The sequence below is a fragment of the Haliotis rufescens genome, unplaced genomic scaffold (assembly GCF_023055435.1).
Source record: "Haliotis rufescens isolate VD_foot unplaced genomic scaffold, xgHalRufe1.0.p SCAF_3, whole genome shotgun sequence".
Classification (NCBI taxonomy): Eukaryota; Metazoa; Mollusca; class Gastropoda; order Lepetellida; family Haliotidae; genus Haliotis; species Haliotis rufescens.
This window is the reverse complement of record NW_025964001.1, coordinates 43,335,337-43,350,244: the sequence shown is the minus strand read 5'-3', so window position 1 is coordinate 43,350,244 and position 14,908 is coordinate 43,335,337. Positions and strand designations below refer to the sequence as shown.

At 38.6% G+C, this 14,908-nt stretch overlaps 1 protein-coding gene across 1 annotated transcript; it reads left to right on the top strand.

The window, feature by feature from the left end:
• The first annotated feature begins 9,319 nt into the window (after nt 1-9,319).
• LOC124123734 (solute carrier family 46 member 3-like) lies at nt 9,320-13,543 on the top strand. Its single transcript, XM_046486923.2, has 4 exons — nt 9,320-10,641; nt 10,976-11,059; nt 11,487-11,643; nt 12,639-13,543. The coding sequence occupies exons 1-4, from the start codon at nt 9,513-9,515 to the stop codon at nt 12,922-12,924; spliced, it is 1,656 nt and encodes a 551-aa protein (XP_046342879.2). The 5' UTR covers nt 9,320-9,512; the 3' UTR covers nt 12,925-13,543.
• Nucleotides 13,544-14,908: the final 1,365 nt, after the last annotated feature.

Genomic DNA, 14,908 nt, shown 5'->3' with positions numbered 1-14,908 from the left:
TCATCATTCGACCAAAGGTCAACAAAGGAATTTGCATCCGTGATATCAAAGATATTTTCGAACATTTCATTTCTTTCTTGCATAATAATAGTACATGACATAAAAATGTGTTTGACTATGTCATGGGCAACAGTTCCGTATTAACACTCTTGCGATTCTATCTTAGAGCAGCCTATTTTGACCATATTAGACAGAAATTAAACTTTGAAGGAAATCGTAACGAAAGCTCCCAAATCCTGTGTTGACCTTCTGATCTGATACTAGTATATCTTAACAGGTCCTGTCGGTCGCACATTTGTTTCACAATCCTTGCAGAATCTGCATTTCTTATCTTTTCATTCACAAGACTAGTCCGTTTACATTTACTGGGAACATTTCAATTATCTATGTAATCATTCAAGAAATGGAAAAGATCGTATTTATGTACCAGGCGCAGCATGTTGAAACAGGGAGATTTATAACACATTTTGGCAAAATCTGGTTGACATTTGTATTGCCCAAGTCTGCCAATCAATAGTTGTTTGAAATAGAAATTAAGCTAGATCGCCACAGTTTACCAAATAAGATCAGAGCTTGTTTATCAATATATGGCTGAATGGTAATAAGATCTAGACTATCCAGTACAACTTGGCTTGATGTAAGTCTTGGTAGACTCTGTACTATTTTACTGAAGTAGCGCTGTGGTATTTCCAGCAATTCATACTCTCTACCAGTAAGTTGCCCCCATACATTGCATCCATATTAGGCACATGGTAAGATAACTCTCTGTAGTATTCGCACAGCCGCAATTGGGTTCAACCCAGCGAAATACAAACCATTGTTATGGTTTACATAATAATCTTTTCAGTTTTTCGCATGCAATACGCGAGCATTCGAGTGTTGAGATACTGTTACTAAGGCATGCCCCAGCATATGTTACAAAATTCTTTTGTGGCAATTCTATCTTTCCACAGGAAACATGAGGGTCCGGCACATTATATTTACAGTGCGAAATTACTACGACTGCACTTTTATTCACATTATAAACCAAACGCCATCTACACGCATAATTGTGAGCAATATCTAGCAGGTTTTGCAGTGCTGATGGAGAGCTACTAATAATGGTTGTATCGTCTGCTAGCAGTTGACCCGGATAGTGACCCCAAGGTAAGCGGAGGCCGTAGCCAGAGCAATCAAGCTTGCAAATGAGATCGTTGATATATAATGTGAAAAGCCAGGCAGATAATACACGTCCTTGACCAACACCTTGATAGATAGAAATACATCTGAGCTGTAGCGTATGTAACATATGATTGCATGGACGAATAGGCATTACGCAAAAGACGCCATGTTTTGCCAGTTATACCCATGTCATCTAGCTTAAAGGGGCACTGATCTAACGCAATTCCCCGGGACTGGTTGTTGCCTTTGTTATTGTTTTTTCCCAGTGAGTACCCGGATGTATAGCAGAAATCTAGACTAGTTCGCGACCTCTGCTGCGCCATTCGTAAGCGCATTAGTCACTTGTATGGGTAGTAATAAGGGCGTATGGTCACATTGATCAACAAAATGAAATACAGTTTTCGAGATAATAAGGAAATGTAGGTATCTTTGTGGGTAGCATCGGTAATGGTGACGAAGTTTTGATAAGACACTTGCTTGGTAATTTTGCGATTTTCGTTTACACTATTTTGACTTGCAACACAAAGTTAATATTTCACCTGAGCATTGCTTTTATATAGTGTGTATATTTTTTTACTGTCAAAATTTGTAACATTTTCAAATTTATTAAACGCCTAAATATTCAGTTATTTTACAAAGTGACTGAAAAACATTTCCATCTGTATTATTATGATAACGAATTCCAAACATTTTGATGTTTAATGTCATCACCAAGAGACTGAAGATATTACGTTGAAAAGTACATTTCTATGTTGTTTGGCTTCTAATCCTAAATAATAATCAGTTGTGATGTTTGTAGGCCCTTTTAATCGTCTTAATCAATCTTGACACATTTTTTAGTCAAAATGACTGAAATATTTACACATTTTACAAATTGCCTGAGAGAATCACGTTTTACAAATTGACGGTAATATATACACGCTTACAAAGGAAAAGGCCTGTGAAAACAACGTCTATCGCGCATTGAAGAATTTCCCAACCAAGACGTAGAGAAACAAGGACGAATCGGTTCAATGTTACAGCAAATGAAGGAAAACAAAATGCAAATACCATAATTACAACCTACCAAATTTATGTGTATAAATTTTAGGCAGCTTCCTTGTTCGAGGAATGTATCCATGAATATCCACACAAAGGAACAATATCCCAATCGTCTGCAGCTGTACAAAAAAACTTATTCGATGTCACGTGTCTCTGTAACAATTAACATATTTTTAAAAATATATATCGTTTGGGGATATTTTAACCCGTGTCCGTTTCTCAACTGATCACTTGGATTGTTTCAGGTGTTTCACGTAGGTGTCAAGTCTCAAGGGTCAGCTGAGAAAGCCCACGTGACAACTATTTTCATAACGTCCATAGTTCCTAAAAAATCCATTAAGTGATAGATAACAATGATCAATCAATCAACGTATTATCAGTTAACCCTTTGAACAAAGTATGTTGTTTTTACATCGGCACTTCACGCCATGATATGAGTGTATTCCCTTTGTTTTAGTAAACCTAGACATGTAAACACTCACTTTTGACATATCCACTGTGCAAAATAACAGTGATTAATCAATCAACGTATTTTCTGTTAATCCTTTGATGACTAGGAACGATCCGTTGATTTACAAAAAAAAGTAAATCAACTGATCATTCACCTCTTGCTGGTCTGCCACGTGCATATAACATAACATACATTTCACCTCACTTCAAACCTGGATTTAGATTGAATAATTACCCCAGACACAATAAATGCCAAATGGGAACCTTTGTCAGGTAATCTAAGTGGTGCTTCCACTAATTGTACCTGTAATAAATTCCTTAACTGAGCATCAAGTGAATGACGACAAATACACAAGTGTAGGGGTTATACGAGAAAACGTGAATGACAACAAGGGAGTAGATATCGTATTATCGACGCAATCCGAAATCCGAAAATGCTTTCACTGCATGGATACTTTTTTTTAGTATTAAACTATAACCATCCAGGGTATTTCCAAATGACGACATCCGATGAGCTCTGCCGTTCTTTTTGTCTGTTTGTTTAGGCTGAAGAAATTAATTAACATGCGCCCTTTGTCGAAATCTTTATATTATAGATCCCGGTTAACCAATCAGTGTTTATGCAAAAATGCGTAAAACAAATATTGCCTCCAGCCTCCAAGTTTATTTAGCTGTCCTAGCAGACGGTAGCCCAGTCTCTGGTCACGCTCAGTTGCGTTGCGTATCATCCGGGTACTCACGGGGGGAAAAACAATAACAAAGGCAACAACCAATCCGGGGAATTCCGTTAGATCAGTGCCCCTTTAAGGAATAAGCCATGAAGCCATAACTCCTAATTCCTTAGATATACAGAAGAAATATAATAAGTTCTATAATGGATATAACCTTCACGTCAGACAATGTGTAATGGATATAACCTTAACGTCATACATTCTATAAGTTATATAATCTTAACGTCACAACTGGTATAACAGATATAATCTTCACGTCACAAATGGTATAATGGACATAAAATTCACGTCGCAAATAGAATAATTGCCATAAGTTTCACGTCACAAATTGTATATTTGATACAACCTTAACGTCACAAATGGTATACATGTATTGACGTAACAGATCATCTGATGGACATAACCTTCACATCAAAGGTGAGGAGAGGTGAATGGGGTTTAACGTCGAGATTATTGCACTGACAAAGCGACGCGCATGCCGATTTATAGTGCTAGCCCACTAAGATACCATGCCGCAGTTGAATACCCCACTCAGACATAGTATACTGACTCCGAGCCAACCAGTCTTTGTAGCCCCTTAATGCCGAACGCCAGACAGGGTAACAACAAGTACAATCTTTTAACGTCATTTGGTATATCGCGGCCGTGCATCGAACCCCGGACCTTCCGCTCTCCGGGCGGACGCTCTACCATAAGACCACAAAGACGGTCTTCACATCAGAAGTCGTATAACTGACGTTAACCGCCACGTCACACATGGTATATTGGATCTAACAGTCACGTTATAAGTTGAATGATGGATATAACCTCGACGTTACGAATGCATAATTGATATAAACTTTACGTCATACGTGATATAATGGATCTAATCTTCACTTCGCAAATGGTATAATGGATATACCTTTCACGTCAGAAGTTGGATAAAAGATATAACCTTCACGCTACAAATAGTATAATGGGTATAACCCACACGTCACAAATGGCGTAATTGGATCTAACAGTCACGTTATAAGTTGAATGATGGATATAACCTCGACGTTACGAATGCATAATTGATATAAACTTTACGTCAAACGTGATATAATGGATCTAATCTTCACGTCGCAAATGGTATAATGGATATACCTTTCACGTCAGAAGTTGGATAAAAGATATAACCTTCACGCTACAAATAGTATAATGGGTATAACCCACACGTCACAAATGGCGTAATTGGATCTAACAGTCACGTTATAAGTTGAATGATGGATATAACCTCGACGTTACGAATGCATAATTGATATAAACTTTACGTCATACGTGATATAATGGATCTAATCTTCACGTCGCAAATGGTATAATGGATATACCTTTCACGTCAGAAGTTGGATAAAAGATATAACCTTCACGCTACAAATAGTATAATGGGTATAACCCACACGTCACAAATGGCGTAATGGATCAAACCTTTATGTCACAAATGGTATATGGGTATTACCCGCACATCACAAATGATGTAATGGATCTAACCTTTATGTCACAAATGGTATTATGGGTATAACCCGCACGTCACAAATAGTGTCATGGATCTAAGCTTCATGTCACAAATAGCATAATGGGTATAACCCGCACGTTACAAATGGTTAATGGATCAAACCTTTATGTCACAAATGATATAATTGGTATAACCCGCACATCACAAATAGTATAATGGGTATAACCCGCACATCACAAATGGTGTAATGGATCTAACCTTTATGTCACAAATGGTATTATGGGTATAACCCGCACGTCACAAATAGTGTAATGGATCTAACCATTATGTCACAAATGGTATAATGGGTATGCCCCGCACATCACAAATGGTATATGGTATATTGTATAAACGTCTAAACGTCTTGTTGCAGTATAATAATCAAACTACAACAAATATCACTTTTATCGAGTCCAAATATGGCATGTATTATATGTGTCCAATCTCCGTCAACTAACGTTCGTTTCAAGACGTCAATGGCGGTAATCTGATCGTGGGGTTGCTGTAAATATTGGCGCGACCTGCCAATCAGGTCAGATACGATTTCGCCGAAATTAATGTAAGCAATATTGAATGAAAGATATACCTATCCAGGTATACAATAAACACGTTTTCTTATAACCAGATTGTGTAATAACAGGATTAAATAAACACTGTGATCACATATGATACCTGCCCCTTGGATTTAGGAAGCCGGATGATGAATTACAAACTAAACATCGTCATGCATGGTCGCTGTCCGGTAAATGTAACACAACAGTGTGTATTTTGCATTGTTTGTAATTGAAATTCACCGTCCTATCCGATTTACAGTAAAATGAATCATTTTATGCGGCAAATTAGTATCACAATCAATACCACCTTTCATCAATAAATAATATGAGGGACCCGTGAAGATCCGGGGTAGAATAGGTCTTCAGCAACCCATGCTTGCCGTAAAAGGCGACTATGCTTGTCGTCAAAGGCGACTAACGGGATCGGGTGGTCAGGCATGTCATCGATCCCAATTGCGTGGATCGATGTTCATGATTTACAGACCGTCCTTATTATTTTCACCACCATGGGTTCGATTCCCCAGATTCGCCCTGATAATGTTTCAAGCGTTGTTATCCGTCCTCGTGGGTTTCACCAATGTGGTGGGGCGGTCGGGTAGCCTAGTGGTTAAAGCGTTCGCTCGTCACGCCGAAGACCCGGGTTCGAATCCCGACATGGGTACAATGTGTGATGCCCATTTCTGGTGTCCCCCGCCGTGATATTGCTGGAATATTGCTAAAAGCGGCGTAAAATCATACTCACTCACTTCACCAATGTGGTAATGGTCCAAGCACGTATCACATCGGGATTTCCTCCTACATCAAGCTGACACTCACGCTTACACTTCGTATACATTTTATGAACCTACTTTATATCAACCTGCCCGGCACGAAATAAGATAGCATATGGCAGTATGTAAGTTATGTTTAAATGCAGCAGTACGTTTCCTTAAGCTTGCTGCAGTACCGAACTATATATATACATATCAGGTACACAAACGAACTACCCCCAATGGATAAAATAAAAATCACAACATTAAATTGCAGAGGTTTAAATGATAAGGTAAAGCGAAAATAAATGTCCAGATGTTTAAAGAGAAATAGTTCCTCAATATATTGTCTTTTAGATGTACATTTCACTAAAGGTATGGAAGAACAAATTTACAAAGACTGGCAATGCAAGAAATGTTATTTTCGTTCATTTAAAAGTAATTCCATAGGGGTAGCCTTTTAATGTTCCAAGTACTTAGATTATAACCTTGATGGTGTGAAAAGTGACGATGATGGAAATATGATCACAATAGAACTTACGACAGATACATACACATTGGCTCTTATCAATATATACGGTCCAAATACTGACGGAAATAGCTTTTATGATAAACTAGATATGCTGATACGCAGCCTAAACAGTGACCACGTTGTGGTATGTGGAGATTGAAACGTGGTTCAGAATTATTTTATTCATACTTATCATTATAAAGACAACAATAATCAAACGACAAGGGAGAGAATAACGCAGCTAAAAGATGAACTAGATTTAGTAGATCCATGGCGGGATAGATACCCAAATGATAGACGACATACATGGCGACAGTCAACACCATTAAAACAAGCTGGGCTCAACTATTTTCTGATATCTCATTATATGATCTCTTCGATTACGGATGCGACAATAGACGCAAGTTTTAAATCGGACCATTCGCCAATATGTACATGTAAGTCATTTAATCTCACAGAATTACAGCATGGAAAGTGGTTTTGGAAATTCAACAATTCTCCCTTGAAAGATACTGGCTATGTATGTCAACATGGTAAAACAGACTATCCCTGAAACTGTTACTCAATACGAAAACACATATGATAACACGAATGAATTTAGTATTCAGGTGTTTTTCAAAACCCTCAGTCTAGTATCAATGATTAGAGGAGAAACCATAAAATATTCATCCCATAAAAATCGAGAAAGAGAAAAAAAGTATCTAGCTTAACCAGAAATATGGATGAAATAAGACAAAGAATGGAAAAGGATTGCAACCACAAAACCAAAATTAATGCAAGGAAACGAAGTATTAAACGAAAAAAAATGAATAGATCAGTAAGATAAAACATCAAGGCCTTGTGATAAGTGCTGAAGCTATATGGACTGAAAAGGGAGAAAAACCAACAAACTATTTTCTTGGTCTAGATTCACGAAATTTTCTAAACAAATCATTTGTAAGATTAGAAAGCAGTAAAGGAATTGTTATTGAAAAACAACATGGAATTAAAGAAGAAGTTAAAAGCTTTTACTTCAAATTATATACGAAACAAAAGGTTACTGATATTCACCTGGAAAACGTGCTCACAGAATATGATGTCCGCAAATTAAGCAAAATAAGTTCAGCAGCTTTGCCAGGCGAATTAAAATATGACGAAGAACAGCCTGCTATAAAATGTTTAGAGAATGACAAGAGCTCCGGTCCCGATGGCTTCACTGCTGAATTATTATTTTTTCTGGATCGCTTCTCAAATTGACTTTATTATCATTCAAGATAATGACATACTTACAGAAGGCATTTGGTATAATAACAACACCTAGATTGGCGAAAAGGATTTTTCACTCAAAAAATGGTATAACCATGGTGTCGAATGAATGACCTAATCGATGATAAGGGAAAACTACTCACTTTCTCATATATACGGGCATTGTTAATCCTGTAAAACAATATTTTCTGAAAGCCAACATAGATTCAAAAACAATATCAAACTACCTAACCCAAACCTACCCACATATATACAACAACTCTTGAAACATTCCACAGGAACTCAATATTACTATGAACTGTCACTGAGTGCATTATGCAAAAAAAACTAAACACTGGACAAAATGGGACTAACGATTGGCCACACAACAATGTAACTCACTTTAGGTCTACACAAGATACAAGTTTACAATGGTTCCAATACAGAATACTACACCATATCGATTAATAATTTATTGTCAAAAATAGGATATGTAGATAGCAGTAGTTGTAGATTGTGCATCAAAGACACAGAAACAATGATCCAATCAACATTATCATGATACATTATACAAGTTTGATTTTTAAAAGTAAGTTTCACAAAACTATTCCACCATTCTTAACTTTCCAGGATGAAGTTAAACAATAATCGCTAAATGTCCCTCTTTAAAAGATTGTAAATTAGATTCCTTTTATAAGTTCTGATCGTCATGTCTTATTCTATTTTGTTAGACTAAACAAACACGTTTCCACTCTGGTGCTGCTCAACATGTTCAGAGATAGATGTTATTTCATATCACCCGGAGGTCATTGTTATTTGTTTTCCTGTAAAATGTTGATAAATGCAACAAACAAACTTAAAAATATTAAAAGTAGCTGACACCCTATGATTTGACTGACAAAGTGTCCTAAGTGACGTAAAACCAAACTCACACACGTCATTGTTTGGGCTTGTTGATATCCGCACAACGAAATACATGACTTGCTCAGTGACACACACATCCCCAGCTAAATACTGATAACGCCACTCAGTTATCTAGATGTGTCACAGATTCCGGACACCCGCACAAACCTCAAAATTAAAACTCCTCAAATATTCCCGTCTGCTATTGATCCTAAGTCACCTTGACACCACACATGGCATGGCATGCACTCAAATAGGAATTACATCATTAAAATTAGCTGTTTTGTATACGACATTGTCTTTTTCCTTGACCCGCCAATACTGTCGGTGGAAAGGTATAACTGTAATGTGCTAGTAGCACGTCGCATTTTAGAAGATATTGAGAAACAGGCGTTGCCAAATCACACACAGTCCTCGTTACGTCTTGAGTGTGTCACGCTAAAAGGTCACATGCTATATTTATCACAAGGGATCGCTAACATGTGTAGGAAGGATCACAATTTGGTCTCTATATCTAAATGGGTTATCTATAACCCTGGCAGTACACGGATTATTGTTGTAAAATTAGGTTATAATAGGTTATATTATACAGTAATGTCCACGTGACGTTATATCATGTGACGAAATTGGTGTTGATATCACAGGTAGTGAAGCGAGCACTCCACAACATACAACATGGAAACAGAGCCGCTCCTGCAAAAGGTGGAGGACACTCCGGAATCTGGAGTAAAGAAATCTCAGATCAAGAATCTCTTGTTTGGCAATATGATATTATTCATATTAACACTAGGGGCGTCGATGTACTCGCCAGTGATGAGCCAATATCTCTACAAACGGGTGACGGAGGACGTGTTCAGTAACCACACGGTGGCGGGGAAAGGCCCAATGAATCAAACATGTTACCTGAACACATCCAACCCAGACTATATCCTTCAGGAGAAGTCACAGCAGATCGCTGCAGCCAAACAAATGCAGTTTACAATCATGAAAAGCAGTCTAGCCGTCATCACCAACATCATGCTTGGTTCCTATTCGGACTCTATTGGTCGTAAGCTCCTCTTTGCTGCTCCTCTGACTGGCCACTGTTTGAGATTTGGATTTACAGCAGTCATTATCTACTGGAAGTTGGATATCAATTGGTTTTTTATATCAGAAGGGATAGACGGTCTAACAGGGGGCTACTATGCTATATTGCTTGCATCGTACGCCTATGCTGCTGACAATACTCCGGCGACAGGTGCTCGAACCATGGGCATAGCCTTCGTGGAGTTCTTTCAGAACATAGGATCTGCTGCCTCATCAACAGCAGCTGGCTACTTCATCCAAGACGTGAACTTCTTCTACCCGGCACTGACTGCCACACTCATCGTTCTCGTGGACGTTATCCTGGTGGTGACACTGCTGCCTGAGAGAAGGGGGATTAAAAGACCGAAGAACAGTTGGATTACACCTCTTGAAGGATGTCGTCGAGTGTTCGGATTTTATATTTTGGAGGGCAGTAAACGGAAGCGAATATGTTTCATATTAGCTATCTTGATATTCGTTTTCACTGCCTTGCCAGGCGTGGGGGCGTCTAATATTGAAACACTATTCAAACTGAACCTTCCATTGTGCTGGACCCCTGAGAAAATAGGTTACTATAGTACAATAAGCTCTGTGGCACAACAGGTGATCGGTGTCCCGTTGACGCGACTGTTACAGTGTTGCTGTATCGATGAGGTGATAGGAGTGATTGGTTCTCTGGCGATAGGTGTAGCAGACAGCCTACAGTCTATTGCAAGCACAGACTGGATGATGTACGGAGGTAATAGATAGTGAATTTGATCGACTATTTTACATTTCCGGGAATTTGTGATGGTAACGAATTGAAATATAATCCGTTTTCCCTTTTGGTACTTAATAAATTATGGATGACATTTAAGTTTTCGATCACATGTGCTGAAAAATAAAGAAAAGAGTCATTTGTCTCGTAATAGCATAAATGACGGTTCATTATTTCTGAAAATATTCATTCAAATATCAACATTGGCTTTTAATATTGATATAGCATTTGGGCTATGACACATTTAAATGTTCCTTTCTTAGATTTATTAAGTTATGTGTGATTTATAACACTCTTCATATTATTGTTCTTCCAGTTGCCAGCATCAAAACCCCTGCTGCCACGTTGTTCCCAATTGTTCGCTCCATCTTGTCCCGGTTGGCTCCAGCTAACAAACAAGGTCAGAATGTGTCTATCGAGGATGTACTGAATATATCATAAGAATATCATGTCAATGAAATACCTTCACTCACAGCCTGTGATACAACGGATGACTCTCCGCAGACAAAATAAGTGGCTTTCTGTTGTTCAGCCTAAATACATGCTAAAGACATAATTACCACACGGGGACACGAATGGGATAGGTCCTCAGCACTTTATTGCTTAATTTGTTTTTATTAAGAGGTATCTAAATTGGATCGGCTTGTCAGACTTGGTGTCTTTTGCGGATTGCAAGTCATCGTACCCTCACAACTGTTTATTCCTTCTGTCACTGGTCTGCCTAACAATTGCCACCATGTTAGAGCTGGAATATTGCTGACTGCAGTGTAAACAAACGTAGTTTTAAAGAATACACATCTATGTACATTGCTGTTGTATTGTTGCAGGTTCCCTCTTCGCCAGTATAGCAGTGGTGGAGACGATGTGCTCGCTGGTGGGGACTCCTATCTTCAGCAGCATCTACCAGGACACGGTGGTGGTGTGGAGAGGGATGGTCTTCATCTTCTTGGGAGGCACACATGTTGTCGGTGCTATTGTTCTTGTGTAAGTATTTAATTTACTTCTTCTCCTCTATATTCACAATCCATGACCGTCTTAAATCAATTTTGTCAGCTAATGATTGATCGAGGATTGCTGCGCAGTTTTAATAATACTCCTATCCGTGGCAATTCCGGGTTGGAATAGATCGCCAGTAAACTATGCTGACCATAAGAGGCCGCACAATGGATCGGATTGTCAGGCACAGTGATGTGGTTGATTTTCGTGTCATCAAACCCCGACGGCGTGGAAAGTCGCTCATAATATCAATCACTGGATTGTCTGGTCCAGACTTCACAGGCCGCCGTCATACTGCTGGAATATTTCAAAACAACAAACAAACAATATAGATCTGCACGAGCATGGACTAAAGTGTCAAACTCCCTTGCTATGAATCTAGTTGAAATACACGTAGGTCCATTGTGCCCCTATCCTGATTGTAAACTTGTAACCGAGAAGTGAATAAGTAAATTCAAACGCAGGGCCCGGTTTAGGTATGTATCATTGTTCAGGAGAGATTATCACATTAAACATTTACTTAATTAGAGCACAACACATACTCACAGAGAAACTGTCCCCAGTGAATGAATGTTTTAGGTTCCATTAATGATCATTTTACATACAGTGCGGAACATAAAGTTGGTTGGTTGGTTTGTTGTTTAACGCCGCACTCAGCATTAATTCCAGCTATATGACGGCGGTCATATAAATAATCGAGTCTGGACCAGACAGTCCAGTGTTTAATATCATGAGCATTGATCCACGCAACATCGATGACATGCAACAAGTCAGCGAGCCAGACCACCCGATCCCGTTAGTCGCCTTTTACGACAAGCATAGTCACATTTTACGGCATGCATGGGTTTACCGAAGACCTACTCGTAAAGACCTATATATAATAGTAAATATAGTAATAGTAAACTGAACGTATTATCACTGAAATCTTTTCCACGTGGGTTATCATAGAAGGATGCAATTATCACGCCTATTCTTTGTTTCAGGATCTATATATTCGTGTCAAAACCGATCAGACAAAACGGCGATGTTCCGCAGGCTTCGCGCGATCGCGATGTTCAACAGGTTCAACCAGGTGTTCCACATGTTCAGCGCGTGGTCACAGTGCACAAAGGGACACAGACAGACATAACCGGAGATCCAACAATGCACGAGCATGCGCGGTCGGTGGCAGGCCAGGAGGTGACAGAGATCACCCAGGCTAGCATACACGTACATGTTCAGTCGGCGTATGGCAATGAGGATGGACCGCTTATTAAAACAGCCGAGTAGCTGGTGTTCATTTTCACGACGCCGGTAAAAGGCTTGCCTTTGTCAAGAGTTGAAATGATCCCCTTAGGCCATTGCACTTGAATGACAGACGCTATATACAAAAAAATATCCCAAAGTGCTTTCATTATATGTTTGTTATGCACGCTGTATGTGAGTTATTTTATTGCTCACGTCATAAAGTTCCGATGAATGACTGTTCAATTATCTCACGATGCTCTGTGGGGATTTGGGGGCAGACTAGATCCCCAGTATATCTTGCTTGTGGTAAAATTAAACTGTTTTGTGTCTAACATGGCTAAATCGCTGGGTTTGATGCTCGTGGTTTGACCCACTACAGTGTACAGGTCGCCGAGCTATAGCTGCATATTGTTGACTGCCGGGATATGCATATGTCAGTCACGTACTCGCTGCTAGTTCTACAAATGGTAGATGACCTAAATGTGATTTAGGTGCCGTTGAATACATTAATTCTAACCCAGCATGAGTATTCCGGAGAAGGATAGTCCCCAGCATTCAATGCTTGTCGTGTGTGCTGACAGAGTGTAAGGGATGCAATGATCAGGCTGTGTGATGTTTAATGCAAATGTTTAATTTTTTTAATAAAGGTGTATATGTATTTTACTTTTCTTATTCACTTTGTGGAATTGTGTTTTCTGGCTGCGATATGTGGAATTTCCATTGCCTCAGATTGCTATGGGGACCAGAACACTGATGCTAGGAAACGAAATCTCAACCTTGGGAAAACAAACTGCCATTACAACTAAACACCCAGAACAATACATCTGGGTATTACGTTCAGTCTCCTTCGGACATTATTTTGTCTATGTTGTATATTATGTACTGTAACAGTTTCAGGCTTTAGTTGATTTACAGACGCTAAGTAGAAAATGAAATATTTATCTATAAACACAATATCGTGTGTAGTTTTCATGATAACGTCAAGACGCCATCATAGACATAATAGTAAAAGATCGTAACACAGTTGGTCACAACACGACTTGTATATTTAAGATCTAGACCCAAACTGACATTTCTACAATCTCGTCACTTCCACACAACCTAACCATACATCCAGCAACATGTACAAAACATGCGATCACTTACCATTTCTTACCAGTTACTTGACACATTAGAATTCCCCAACTCACTGACAGTGTTCACATTCGTTCTCTTTTCAGGTAACTAGAGTTATCTCTCTTAGACTGTAAGTGCCTGTCGCTTTCACAATGGACTCGACTTTCACGTTTAAGTACGTTGGTTTGTCGGTCAAGTTCTCCTGGTCATTTTCTTGTTAAATTCAATCTGAATGTAATATATGAGGGACAAATCTATCTCAAAATGTAAAACACCTCCCTAGCTCTTTGTACAAAAATTAAAGTAAATGAGAGTATTGATAGAACATCAATATATTTTGTATGTTGCTTTATTTATTTCGGTCGCTGTAGCGGTTATCTGTATGAAGGAAAACCATATGAATTTACGTACAACTTTTACTGATGAATACATTTCGAGAAGTCGATGTATATAGCACATTAAAAATGGATTTAAATATAGATACCTCATGTGTGCCAATGTCGTTCTTTTATTGAGTTACACAACCATCTGTCAATTAGACATTTATCAGCAACAATATAGACGTAATAACTGCATCTTCCTTCATATTTTGCAGCTTGGATATACAGGAGCAATACCTCAAGGAAAATGGTATATTGTGTAGATACCGTTCCCGTCACAAATAACATTTAGTGGCTTATATCCTTCACGTCACAAATAGTTTTATGGATATTTTGTTCCGTCCCAAATGGGGTTTAACGATTATATCCTTCACGTCGCAAATAGTGTAATGGATATCACTTTCACTTCACAAATATGGTACAGTTGATATATGACTTTCACGTCACAAATGTTACAGTTGATATATCACTTTCACGTCACATATGGTACAAGGGATATTTTCTTGAAGTCACAAATGGGGCATAATTAT